Genomic DNA, 13,337 nt, shown 5'->3' with positions numbered 1-13,337 from the left:
TAAGCGCAACAAAATCCACAAACTTTATGAACCATTTTATTTGACCTTGTCATCGACCCACATTTAGTTCAATAAATAAACCATCATACAAACCATCATACAAACATTTTACACCAACCACTTCACTAATATGAAGAATACAACGAGCAATGTGTTCTTCCAGCAATAAATACAACCAGTAACTCGATCACTAGCCTAAGGTAATCATTCTTACACAATACAAGTGATCAAGACACATTCATACCATATCCTATAACTGTAAGGTGGATAATGTAGTTCATGATAAAGAGATACACAAGATTTGTTGCGGGTGAACTCCTTGTGAGATCCATCATGTACACCACTGTAGATCTACCCTGGCATTTGCATAAACAAAGAACACCCATTTACTTGGAGGTGTGCCATAAATCAACAGCTTGCCTGCTTCACGTGCAGAGTGGGATTTTTATTCAGCTGAATTAATTGTGTTATTGTCAACCGTGACCCAGCGATGGGACAATAAAGTAATGAAAATGAAAAATTTGCAATCTGTGAAATTAATTGAGCAAAAAATTCAACTCTACTCGGCCAACAGCCAGACTTTGGTGTGTGACAAAGTGGATGGATGCTCTTATCTCACCACAGGACAGATATGGAATGCTGTATATGATCTCTTATATGAGAAAAAAAGGTATTTAAAGTTTAAAGGGGCTGCCAAACGTTCTGTCGAATACACAAGCACTTGAACTTCTCTTGTGAAACACAATACAACGCACTTTCAGACAGCTTACCAAGTGAAACAAGAAGAGCAAACGCTCGATCGAGTCACTTTCGCAGTTCTGAATATTATATGAGGCATCAGATGGACAGGAAGAAATTGCTATTCACAACACAATGAGTCACGTTCACATAAAATTTGAGCCCGGTCACTTTTATAGTTTCCGAGAAAAGCCCAACGTTAAGTTGTGTGTTGCCGAACAGAAAAGGCTAGTTATCTCCCTTGTTTTTCTGATAACGTTCGTAAAAGGCTACAGATGTAAATACTTTGATGTAAAGAATAATCCTACAAAGTTTCAATCACATCCGATGAACTTTGTCAAAGATATAAAATGTCTAATTTTTCCTTTGACGCTGACCTGTGACCTTGAAAAAGGTCAAAGGTCAACGAAACCATCATTAAAGTGTAGAGGTCATTGGAGGTCACGACTAAACAAAATATGAGCCCGATCGCTTTGATAGTTTCCGAGAAAAGTCCAACGTTAAGGTGGTGTCTACGGACGGCCGGCCGGACAGACTAACACTGACCGATTACATAGAGTCACTTTTTCTCAAGTGACTCAAAAACAAACAACAAGAAGAGCAAACGCTCGATCGAGTCACTTTCGCAGTTCTGAATATTATATGAGGCATCAGATGGACAGGAAGAAATTGCTATTCACAACATAATGAGTCACGTTCACATAAAATTTGAGCCCGGTCACTTTTATAGTTTCCGAGAAAAGCCCAACGTTAAGTTGTGTGTTGCCGAACAGAAAAGGCTAGTTATCTCCCTTGTTTTTCTGATAACGTTCGTAAAAGGCTACAGATGTAAATACTTTGATGTAAAGAATAATCCTACAAAGTTTCAATCACATCCGATGAACTTTGTCAAAGATATAAAATGTCTAATTTTTCCTTTGACGCTGACCTGTGACCTTGAAAAAGGTCAAAGGTCAACGAAACCATCGTTAAAGTGTAGAGGTCATTGGAGGTCACGACTAAACAAAATATGAGCCCGATCGCTTTGATAGTTTCCGAGAAAAGTCCAACGTTAAGGTGGTGTCTACGGACGGCCGGCCGGACGGCTGGCCGGACGGCCGGCCGGACAGACTAACACTGACCGATTACATAGAGTCACTTTTTCTCAAGTGACTCAAAAAACAACAAGGATCCACAGAAGTGGCGATGTTCAGAAATGACAACAGAAATAACAAAAGGCAAATTTGCACATTACTTAAAAATGACATTAGAAAAATGCCACTGGTGGAATTTGAACCGATTGCATGATCGAGAGAGAGAAAAAAAGAAGTTACCCAAGAAAAATAGGAAACATACACACACACGGATATTGCTGAACCTCTGTACACATCTAAAATGTAGATGCATTTAGGAACAGCACACACACACGCACAAATTGCTGAACCTTAGGATTCTGTAAACATTTAAAATTTAGATGCATTCAGAAACAGTTAGATGCATTTATCACATTAAAAACAATATCATTTCAATAAATATATATATATATGCAATTTTCTAAATCGTTGCTGCTGAAATGCTGTAGCTTTATCATTTGTAGAGTTGGAAATCAAGTCAGTAAAAATTATAGATCAGAGAAAGAAACTGACCACACACACACACACAAACCGCAAGAACACACACACCAAAATATCTGTCAACAATGTCAGGCCCAAAACTGTGATTTCTTCCTTTTTAACAAAAAATATATATTAAGAGAAACAAAACCAAAACATGAGAAATCCTTTGATCCAAATTCTAAATCACACAAGTCAGTTGAATATCAACTTTTGTTTTGTTTTGTCGGCAGAAAATGCAAAACATAAACCAAAACATGTCTTACACAACATCCCCCTATGACACAATACCCCACTTACTGCAGCTGTAGTGGCAAAGTAAACAGTCCAAGGATCACTAAAACCACCGTAATTGATTTAATAATTCTCATTTGATTTGAACACACGCACACATCGATTAAATAGAGCTTAAACAATGACCACGAGTTGATTACTGGAAAATAAACCACGAGTGGGTATTTGCAGCCGCTTGGTAATTCACGAGTGTGCGGAGCACACGAGTGAATTACCAAGCGGCTGCAAATACCCACGAGTGGTTTATTTTCCAGTAATCAACGAGTTGTCATTGTTTAAGCTATTTATACAACGACCAACACGGGTCGAACATGCAGTCATGCAGACGACATTTTGTAGGCAATTTCATTTCAGCCTAATCACTCAGAGTGTCAAATGCGCGTCATTCAAATAGTCCCTATTCTTTTACTTTATTCTTAGTCTCCGACTCGTCGGCATTATACTTGTCTCGTCTAAATATCGGACCCCATTGCTACGATTAAAACACAATAGCGTTTATATAGCTATTCTGACATTACATTCTGTGTTAAAATCATGTTTTTGTCAGCAGCAAGGACCAGAATGGTCCATGTCGTTGATTGCAGACGACGGTTCCCTTTCCGCATGAAGCCACGGAAATAACCGAACATTGAAAAACCCACGGACATGTATTACGGAGAAAACTCGGGATAACCGGATGTTTAGCATTACGTCAATATGCTAGGAATCCTATGACGTCATGACGTATCATACTTGCCTACGTAGATTGTATACATGTTCGAAAGTCTGACTGTTGTGAATTCGCGTGGTGAAGACTGCGGTAAATCTGTAGATGATAAGAGAACAAGGATTGTCTCAGAAGAAACGACTAAAATGTTTCGGACCGGTAACTTCATTTCAACATTGCACTATATAATGGACGTTCTATGTGACAGGAGAGTTTGCTGATTTTGTGTTAAACATTGGAGAGATCGTCTGCTAGAATCAGAGATAGGTCGCTTCAGATTGCAGCTTCTGGAAATTTGCAAGGTTTGTTGCCTGTTAAAGAACTGGATTTTACACGTAATGTATGTCATGTACAGTAAGCAACAACAAAAACACACACAAAGCAAATGGCATTGTCTGTCGACTAGGCATACACGTCAGCCATTGTTGTTACAGTTTTGAGTCAACATTGTACGTATTCTTCCGCAACAGGGTCCAATCGTCTGGGTTTCAAATGTTCTAAAAATAAATTCTAGTGTTGATTATTTTTTAGCCCTCTTTATTCTTACTTCGAATAATCCACGTGTGATTTTTGGGTTTAATCAAAGTAGTTCGTTCTAATTTCTCACTTGTCTAAAAATAATCAACTAGATTTAATCCACCCCTCGGTTGCATTGCAGGAGTTGTATAAATAGAGCTTAAACAATGACCACGAGTTGATTACTGGAAAATAAACCACGAGTGGGTATTTGCAGCCGCTTGGTAATTCACGAGTGTGCGGAGCACACGAGTGAATTACCAAGCGGCTGCAAATACCCACGAGTGGTTTATTTTCCAGTAATCAACGAGTTGTCGTCATTGTTTAAGCTATTTATACAACGAACAACACGGGTCGAACATGCAGTCATGCAGACGACATTTTGTACGCAATTTCATTTCAGCCTAATCACTCAGAGTGTCAAATGCGCGTCATTCAAATAGTCCCTATTCTTTTACTTTATTCTTAGTCTCCGACTCGTCGGCATTATACTTGTCTGGTCTAAATATCGGACCCCATTGCTACGATTAAAACACAATAGCGTTTATATAGCTATTCTGACATTACATTCTGTGTTAAAATCATGTTTTTGTCAGCAACAAGGACCAGAATGGTCCATGTCGTTGATAGCAGACGACGGTTCCCTTTCCGCATGAAGCCACGGAAATAACCGAACATTGAAAAACCCACGGACATGTATTACGGAGAAAACTCGGGATAACCGGATGTTTAGCATTACGTCAATATGCTAGGAATCATATGACGTCATGACGTATCGTGCTTGCCTACGTAGATTGTATATGTTCGAAAGTCTGACTTCTGTTGTGAATTCGCGTGGTGAAGGCTGCGGTAAATCTGTAGATGATAAGAGAACAAGGATTGTCTCAGAAGAAACGACTAAATGTTTCAGACCGGTAACTTCATTTCAACATTGCACTATATAATGGACGTTCTATGTGACAGGAGAGTTTGCTGATTTTGTGTTAAACATTGGAGAGATCGTCTGCTAGAATCAGAGATAGGTCGCTTCAGATTGCAGCTTCTGGAAATTTGCAAGGTGTGTTGCCTGTTAAAGAACTGGATTTTACACGTACAGTGAGCAACAACAAAAACACACACAAAGCAAATGGCATCGTCTGTCGACTACAGTCACAGAAACAAACCTGGCGAGGTATGCGTGTACTTCATACACGTCAGCCATTGTTGTTACAGTTTTGAGTCAACGTTGTACGTATTCTTCCGCAACAGGGTCCAATCGTCTGGGTTTCAAATGTTCTAAAAATAAATTCTAGTGTTGATTATTTTTTAACCCTCTTTATTCTTACTTCGAATAATCCACGTGTGATTTTTGGTGTAATCAAAGTAGTTCGTTCTAATTTCTCACTTGTCTAAAAATAATCAACTAGATTTAATCCACCCCTCGGTTGCATTGCAGGAGTTGTATAAACATAGGTTACAATTATGATTCCATTTTTCAAAATCTGTGCCACACTCATCCTCGACATATTATGTGTACACACAAACACACACACACGGACACAAACACACGCATCAAAGACACATAGATACAGAAAGGTACATTTAGTTATAAACTCTTATTCTTTTTTGCAACAATAAACCAATGTGACTTGGAAAAAAAAACACCCCAGCTGTTAACAGATTATCACCATAGAAGTATGCGAATGTATCATCTGAAAATGAGTTCACATGGAAGAAATTGTTGTAGAAGCTAATATTTAAAATTATCAGGCACTTTATTAGGTAGTAAAGGTATATACACACTTTTTAAACATTGACCAATATCATTCAGCACAAAGACCAACCATACACATTTCTGCTACTCCCAAAGCAACCAGGAACTAACATTTAAACCAATCCATTTCAACATCCATATGGATTTCAACAAACTTGATTTACCAACCACACAGTCCAACCAGAACCCAATTCATTCCATAAAGCATGTCAAGAAACGGCTATCACTACTGCCACTGTGAAAAGAGACTCTAAAAGAAATGAACCTCTGTAATGAAAAACAATGGACACCACCATCATTAAACGTTTTTATCCTCTACTCAGTTTCAATATGATCACTGAAAAGCATGAATTAAAAAAAAGATGTTATGGCAACTGCAAGAACCTTTTCTTTTTCCCCTTTCAAAATATATGGGTAATCTAAAAAACAGAAAACAACTGTGTTCTTCGCAGGAGAGAAAAATTATCACACACAAAAAAAGAAGTGGAGTGAACACAACAGGCAAAACAGAAGAATGAACACAAATTTACAGAAACAGCCTTGACGTCAAGACCAACACATCAGAATACACACCCAGACACAAATGCAAATATCAATTATTCAATACTGCAACATCTGACAATGTTCAACTGCTCCGATGACAACTGGCCAATCAGTAAAGTAATGATCCCACTTGATCACCCGCTGCTTTACATAGTGAGAGAAGGGTGGGAGTGGTTTGGAAATAAAGCAGTCCAATTCGTTCACCTTCAAGGTTGTTTGGTCGTGAAACCAAAGGCACTTCATCATAAATTATTTTAATTACAGCACTAAACTGATTTTCTTGACCACACAAAATAAATATTGATGTTTAACAAAAATGCAAAGCAGCCTCTGTGTGCTAAGCTAACTGCACAGCTTTTCTTTTCAACTTATGCTCCAGAATCCCGGTACTACTTTCTTCAATTCAAGAATTCTAACCAGTTCAATAGTAGAGAACAAACAAATCTTGCTAATATTTTAATAAACACGAGGAAAACATTCAATAGGACTACACATGTAAGATAATAATTAAGTCTACCACTAAGTCTCCAATGGAAACTACCCATAATCATACCTTGTACAAGTCATCCCACAACAAAAAATCAACATACAGAGAAGAAAAAATAGTAATCTATTATCGCCTATCTCTTGTGCTTGCCCTTCAATGTGTCCATCTCTGGGGCGAGTTTCTTAAGGTAATCGTAGTGGTTATAAATGGTGGCCAAAAGCCCGGCATCAACCTTGGGATTGTCCTTAGGGTAATAGGTGATGTAGTTACCCTCCAGTGTGGTCATTTTACCCTCCACGGCTTTGAGTATAGCGTGACCAGCGCAAATGTCCCACTTCTTGATCAAGGTCACATGAACGTAGGCCTCCACATTTCCCTTAATCACCTCCAGGGTCTTGTAGCCTGCACAAAATACACACAACAGTATAGCAAGAGTTCGGAAAACGGTGTGGCATTAACTTTAAGGAAGACAGCACATCACCTTTAATCACCATAAAGCTCATATAGCCTGCACAAAATACACACAACAGTATAGCAAGAGTTCGGAAAACGGTGTGGCATTAACTTTAAGGAAGACAGCACATCACCTTTAATCACCATAAAGCTCATATAGCCTGCACAAAATACACACACCAGTACATGTACAGCCAGAGTTAAGAAAACACAAAACAGTACAGCAAGAGTTAAGAAAACAATATTACTATTAACGTTAAGGAAGACCGCACACCGCCTTTAATCACAATATGGGTCTTATAACCTGTGGAGATACACACAAAAGAACATATATCAGTAAGAGTTAAGACAAGAGGTTTACGTTTAGCGAAGATCGCACAATGACGCCTGTCAAAATATCTGTTGGATCAGCATGGCTACCATAACACAAGTCAAGTCAAGTCAAACAGTTTATTTACCAAATGCAAAGCACAGGATTTTGTTATGGTGTATGCATCCAAACTTCACACTCCTTCCACACGCATATTATATCATAACTCCACTCAAAGTTGTCCACTGTCCTGTAACTGTGGAGTCTGTGTGTGTGTGTGTTAGTGTGTGTATTCATGAGTGCATCTGTGTTCAGGGGCAGAATCAAGGGACTTGGTTATCAGAAACTAATACAGCTAAGAACTAGTCTACCACTCTTGCATCAAAGTTTTATATGTGTCGCAAGGTGAACCAAGCATGAGTGAATGTCACAGGAGAAGCAACCTTCTTTGCACATTCAAAGATACCATTTACACTATCTTTTCTAGGTCAGCATGCATCCATCTGAGGGGTCACGCTCATAGCAAAATTGCACACAAATATTGTATTTTTCCCATGAGTACACATTATATACATATCAATGCACAAGATGGGTCCTTTTTTGGTCAACCAATGCAAATTATTCACAGTCAGCATGACCCCTGCTCACATATTCAAAGATACTGTTTGCACTCTCTTTTGCCAATAAAAGAACAAGCAAGGTATGTTATATAGGAATGTTAATAATTGTGACAAAACAAGATAGGAGGTTTGGTGGCTTGTTGATAGACCAGCTTTTTTGTTGATCCGAGGGCACATTATCCTCTTTCGTTTCATCTGTATCGACCAAGGCCGTAAGGCCGCGGTTGATAAATATACGACAAAAGGCGATATGCTCCCCGAGGACCAAAAAATCAAATGCTGGTCTGACGACAAGCCACCAACCATCGTTTTTGTCATTATTTTGGTAGTGCAACAAAATGCACAATAACCCACAAGGGAGACGAATTTTTAGAATCCAATTCCGGACCGCAAAGCAGCATCACAGTAGTTCGAGATAACACGTCAAACTTGTCTGTGAAGTCAAACGTAGCTTGTTGACGCTTTTCTTCCAGTCTCAAAAAGTACAGAGCTGCGATCATATACGTGTGTGAGTTCAGAAAGTGTTGAGCATATTTCTTTTCTTTTAAGTGTTTTATGACTTTTCGCTGTGGATTTTGTGATTACAGGGATATGTTGCAAATTGACCATGAGTCGTTGCGGTAATTTACTAATTATCAACATTGATTGGGTCTTTGAGAGTGAATGCTTACAATCGTTGTCCTCGGAAACACGAATCCAAAGCCACACATCAAACAATCAGCCTGATTGGCTTTTCACTTTGACAATCCACGTTTCATCTGAAAGCTCAAACCCATTCACCACCTCGATTTATTGCATAGGGAACATGAGATTTATTCCCCGGCTGGTTATGAATGAAAACTCGTGAAAATGATGACAATCACAATTAAACACTCCTACAACATATCTATCTTGTTTTTTTATTCTAAATTTTGGAATGTTAGCAGTCTATTTGTTTTTAGATTTTGACTCTCTTTTCTAGATCTGCAAGCACACATTAATGATTCAACACACTTACCTGCTCCTCCTGCAGGCACAACCTCAGTGTCTGGACCAAACGATTTCTTGGCCACTGCTTCCACAGGCCCCGCATGTGAGCGCGAAACGATGATCTTGCGTTTGTTTTCATTGGGTTTCACGTCAGATGATTTTTTCAGGTTTGGGGAGTGGCCTTTGTCTACCCACGCCCACACTGTGACACAGACATTGCATATCATTCATTAATTCTCTTAAAATGATTGGAATAGTGATTTTTTAAGCCTGTATCAGTAATACCAAATGAAAACAAAAGGGTAAATCAGCTCTGTTATTTACCAATATCAGTGTCTAATTTCAAGTTTCAGTTCTGTCCTGATTTTGTTTTTGCTATAGAGAGAAACACAAAGCAAACTGCAATATAATTGCACACTACTTGTCAACACCATTAACACAAAAAGGTATTAATGATATCACTCAAGGTAAAATGTCAACACAAAGTTCCAGGACAACCTTACCTGTTTCTTTTTCAAAAGGTTTGTGGATGACGCCAATAGTCGGTTCTCCATTGACGACCACACAAACCATGGTAGTCACAAACTTGTACAGACCCTCTGAAACACCACGACAATTCATCATGTTACTCCACTCCTTCAACTGAATGAGTGTGATAAATTTAAAATCAAAAAGAGAAATTGCTCAGAGAGTCGTACGACTCACCTTTACCAAATGTAATATAAATCAGTAACAAACTATCTGCTGCTCTAGCTCCGTACACATTGAAGGAAACAATAAAAACAAATATTATATAGCTGCTGTGTCAAAACTTGTAAAGGAAGATTTAAACATTGTGCATAAGAGAATAAAGTGCAAGCCTTTAGTTTTTCAATGAAACACAGTCCACATAATTCTATGCAATGATTTTTCAAATGCTGGCCGCAAAATGGGTGCAGCATAAGCTGGCAGGGAAACGTAAGAATTTTAGGTCATGAATTAGGCAAACAGGCAAATGTTGCACATGATCTGCTCAAACCGTAAGGACTAGGACGGGTGACGAATGTAGTCACTGAATAACAGACATTGATAACTTTCTACATGTTTGCTAGTAAACATAGAAACAAAGCGTGTCTGCATGGCCCAAAATGATCAGACCCTGTATACTGCTGGGTAGCGTTGAGAGGGTCAACCCACACAGCAAAACTTCTCCGCTGATGTTTGACTAACGACTGTATACCTGTATACTCCTGAGTAGCGTCGAGCGGATCCACCCACACAGCGATGTTGCTCAAGGGGATCTGTTGGTCGCTGGACACAGCTCTCAACACCTCCTCCAACTGCTTGTTGGGGTCAGGGATCTGATTGAAGTCCACCGGCTTGTTCTCGTGCTCCTCCGATATCAGCTGGAGGATAGACAGTGGACAATCAGTACAGTAGAACCCTCCTTTTAAGACATTGCTTTTTCACATTTTCTCTTCACATTCATCGTTACATATTTAACCTCCATTTTAAGACCTGCAAAATGTGATAACATTTCGTATAACCACGTTTCGAGGCTAAAGATTGTGTGCGATATAGGCCAACATGGAACCAAATACTATGTTTTACAATTTGCTTACAATGTACATAATCCAACACAATGTCTTGGTGTAAACTACCCAAGATAAAAAGAACTCTCGCTCTCATTGAGACTACTGGAGACAAAATGTCGGCTTTTGACACAATAATTTCAAGTGCGGGACCTGATCGGGTACTTCCGCCTCATTTACTTAGGTTTTTTCCTAGCTTACACTACCTGTCAGACAATGATTAAAATGTTTGTCGCAAAATTGTATGGTTCTACTCTATGCAAACAAGCCGATGAAACTTGGTTATTTTCAAAATGGATAGGCAACTGAAAGACCTGGGGGATCTTTGCAGACGTATAAAGGAGCTGCACTGTCCCTTTTACCCCTTTGATTGACACAATACACACATCAATACTCTGACAAGGGAAACAATCCATGTATATATTGCCCTTTGAATAGCAGCAAGATGATTATCTCCCCTTGAGACCATATCCTCAGTTTAGCAGGGATGTCGTTAGGCGTCGGACATCGACCGATTAAAAGGCTCAAATGTCCGGACAGTGTTTTTCACAAAATTACAATGTCCTATTGAAATTTCTAAAAGCGGTCAAATGTCCTATTGATGCTGAAGTGCTCAGGACATTTGTCCTATAGGTGTGAATTTGTAGCAACATCCCTGGTTTAGACGTGTATGTTATGCTTTTTTTAATTTTATTTAAAAACTGATTTCTTCCGGCTGTTAAGGGGTTTATGGAACAATTAACTAGACATGGAAAATTGAACGATTAAAAAGTCTGCATGAATGACGTGACAGTTGTCACACAAGGTCAAAATTATACGTGCAAATTCACAATCATTACAACTTGGTAGTTAATGAGGGGATGTATAAAAAACAACAACTGCCCTATACCTAATAAATGAAAGTAGCGATGACTGAACAAGGAAATAAATGAAAGGTTCAGGTACTGACTTTAAGGTATGTTAGAATCTTAACCGAAATGAGGCAGAGCGTTGTTAAGAATATCAAATAACCAAAGGGAAGTAATCACTCTTTATGCATACAGCATGTGTAATCGAGTAAGCGAGAGTTGTACGGAACCTTTCTCCTGGCACCTGAGAGAATAACAAGCATTGAAATGAACAAGAGACTTCCATCCTCAAAAAAGGATGATCACCACAAGCTCATCATTCTCTAAGGCACTCCAACTAACACAGTCATACACAAGAACCAGCTTTTATTCTCGACCGGACAAAGTCCTTAGATCAAGACTGGTTTTACACTAAGGCACAAAAAAAAAAAAATTGTCTGTTTCTGGTCACCCGACCGACCCTAAATTTCGGCGCCGACCCTAAACTTTTTTTTTTCCAAACTCAAAAAGTTTGTTTTTTTTGGTGGTGGTAAAGGACAGGGTGAGAAAATGAACAACAAAAACGTGTGAAAACGAAAGTCCGCTGACGATTTGTAAATGTGTTGAGTGTCTTGTCTCTATGTTATGTATAGTGAATCCAGTCTCTTTGCGCAATTTTTAAAGTTAGTTTTATTGGTCTACATTTGGGGTAAAAAATAAAAAAAAAAAATAAAAATAAAAAAAATAAAAAAATCCCTACCTACCGACCCTATTTTTTTTAGCCATGTTACCAGAAACAGACAATTTTTTTTTTTTGGCCTAACAGTTCATGAAAACCCTCCCATGGAGTGCAAAACAACGATGCCCGACTGTTGGATTTGCTGTCTGAAAACGTTGTCTAAGCTTTTTTCGTCACAACACATGCATGGTTACATGCATTTATTTTGTCTGGACAGCCACAGGGCATGTGCCTTTATTATAGTCTTTACCTCTAACACTAACAGTCACAGCATAAGTCCACGTGACACTCAAGAATCATCGCCCAAGCCCGCAAATGACAAGACCTCGATTACTTTTTTTGAACGATTCTGATTTAAACTGACTGAGCGCTAAGTACTGTAAGGTCTGAGGAAAGAATGCATACATGTTAAAACTCAAACTAAAGAACAAAGTGTATAGTCTGTAATAGTCATGCATCATTTGCGGCCACACAGGTGCGAACTGTGATTGGGAGTTGTACTCATTCGATCAAGCAGATGTGGATCTGCATTGATTTTTTTGCGTTGGAACTAACAACTGGATCGATAAAACGTGTGACACGTATTGGAGGAACTGAGGTAAACGTTAATTAAGCACAGTGATCAATCGCCGGCTGAATTAAAAGATGCCTTGCACAAAAAAAATAGGACCAACAGAAATGGCACGGCACATAATCAAATAATCTTACCGTTATCCCTGGATATGTCTTGAGAAATCCGTTCACAATTGCCCTGTGACTTTCCAAATCTCCCTGCGTCAACATTTCTTTTGCTCCCTCTTTCGTTTTGCCCTTTTCTTTAGCCTCGAGCAACTGGGCTTGAGCGATTTCGGTCACTCTCTTTCCTCCTCTCTCGGCAAGGTCAACACTGACCGACAAAAGTTCTCTCATGCTTATTCTGTCATTACCGGGGAACCCTGGAACACCAAACATGTAGAAAAATATACATATCGCAATAACTGCGGCTACAAGAAGCCCAACTGGGTTCAGACGAACGTTTGCAGGCGCCATGCTGGCAGACATGAGTAAAGCTAGTATGACAGTTAGTTTCGGAAATAAACGTTGCAAAAAATAGAATTGTTTCTTAAACATAGAATGAAGACACAAGTTTGTTTTTTAACTTGAATGCAAATTTTGAGGGTGACATAGCCATTATTCTATCCCAGAGTCGTAATTATTTCAGTTCGAACGATCCGAAACT

At 39.0% G+C, this 13,337-nt stretch overlaps 1 protein-coding gene across 1 annotated transcript; it reads right to left on the bottom strand.

The window, feature by feature from the left end:
- Positions 1–20: 20 nt before the first annotated feature.
- Positions 21–13,156, bottom strand: LOC138967220 (inositol monophosphatase 3-like). The gene is made up of 5 exons (XM_070339738.1): positions 12,827–13,156; positions 10,201–10,366; positions 9,485–9,580; positions 9,010–9,183; positions 21–7,031 (listed from the first exon to the last, which is right to left on the bottom strand). Exons 1-5 carry the CDS (start codon positions 13,145–13,147, stop codon positions 6,763–6,765), a joined length of 1,026 nt encoding a protein of 341 aa, XP_070195839.1. The 5' UTR covers positions 13,148–13,156; the 3' UTR covers positions 21–6,762.
- Positions 13,157–13,337: the final 181 nt, after the last annotated feature.

Source organism: Littorina saxatilis, linkage group LG5 (genome assembly GCF_037325665.1).
Source record: "Littorina saxatilis isolate snail1 linkage group LG5, US_GU_Lsax_2.0, whole genome shotgun sequence".
Lineage (NCBI taxonomy): Eukaryota > Metazoa > Mollusca > Gastropoda > Littorinimorpha > Littorinidae > Littorina > Littorina saxatilis.
The sequence above is the reverse complement of the archived record's forward strand: the minus strand, read 5'-3'. Positions and strand labels throughout refer to the sequence as shown.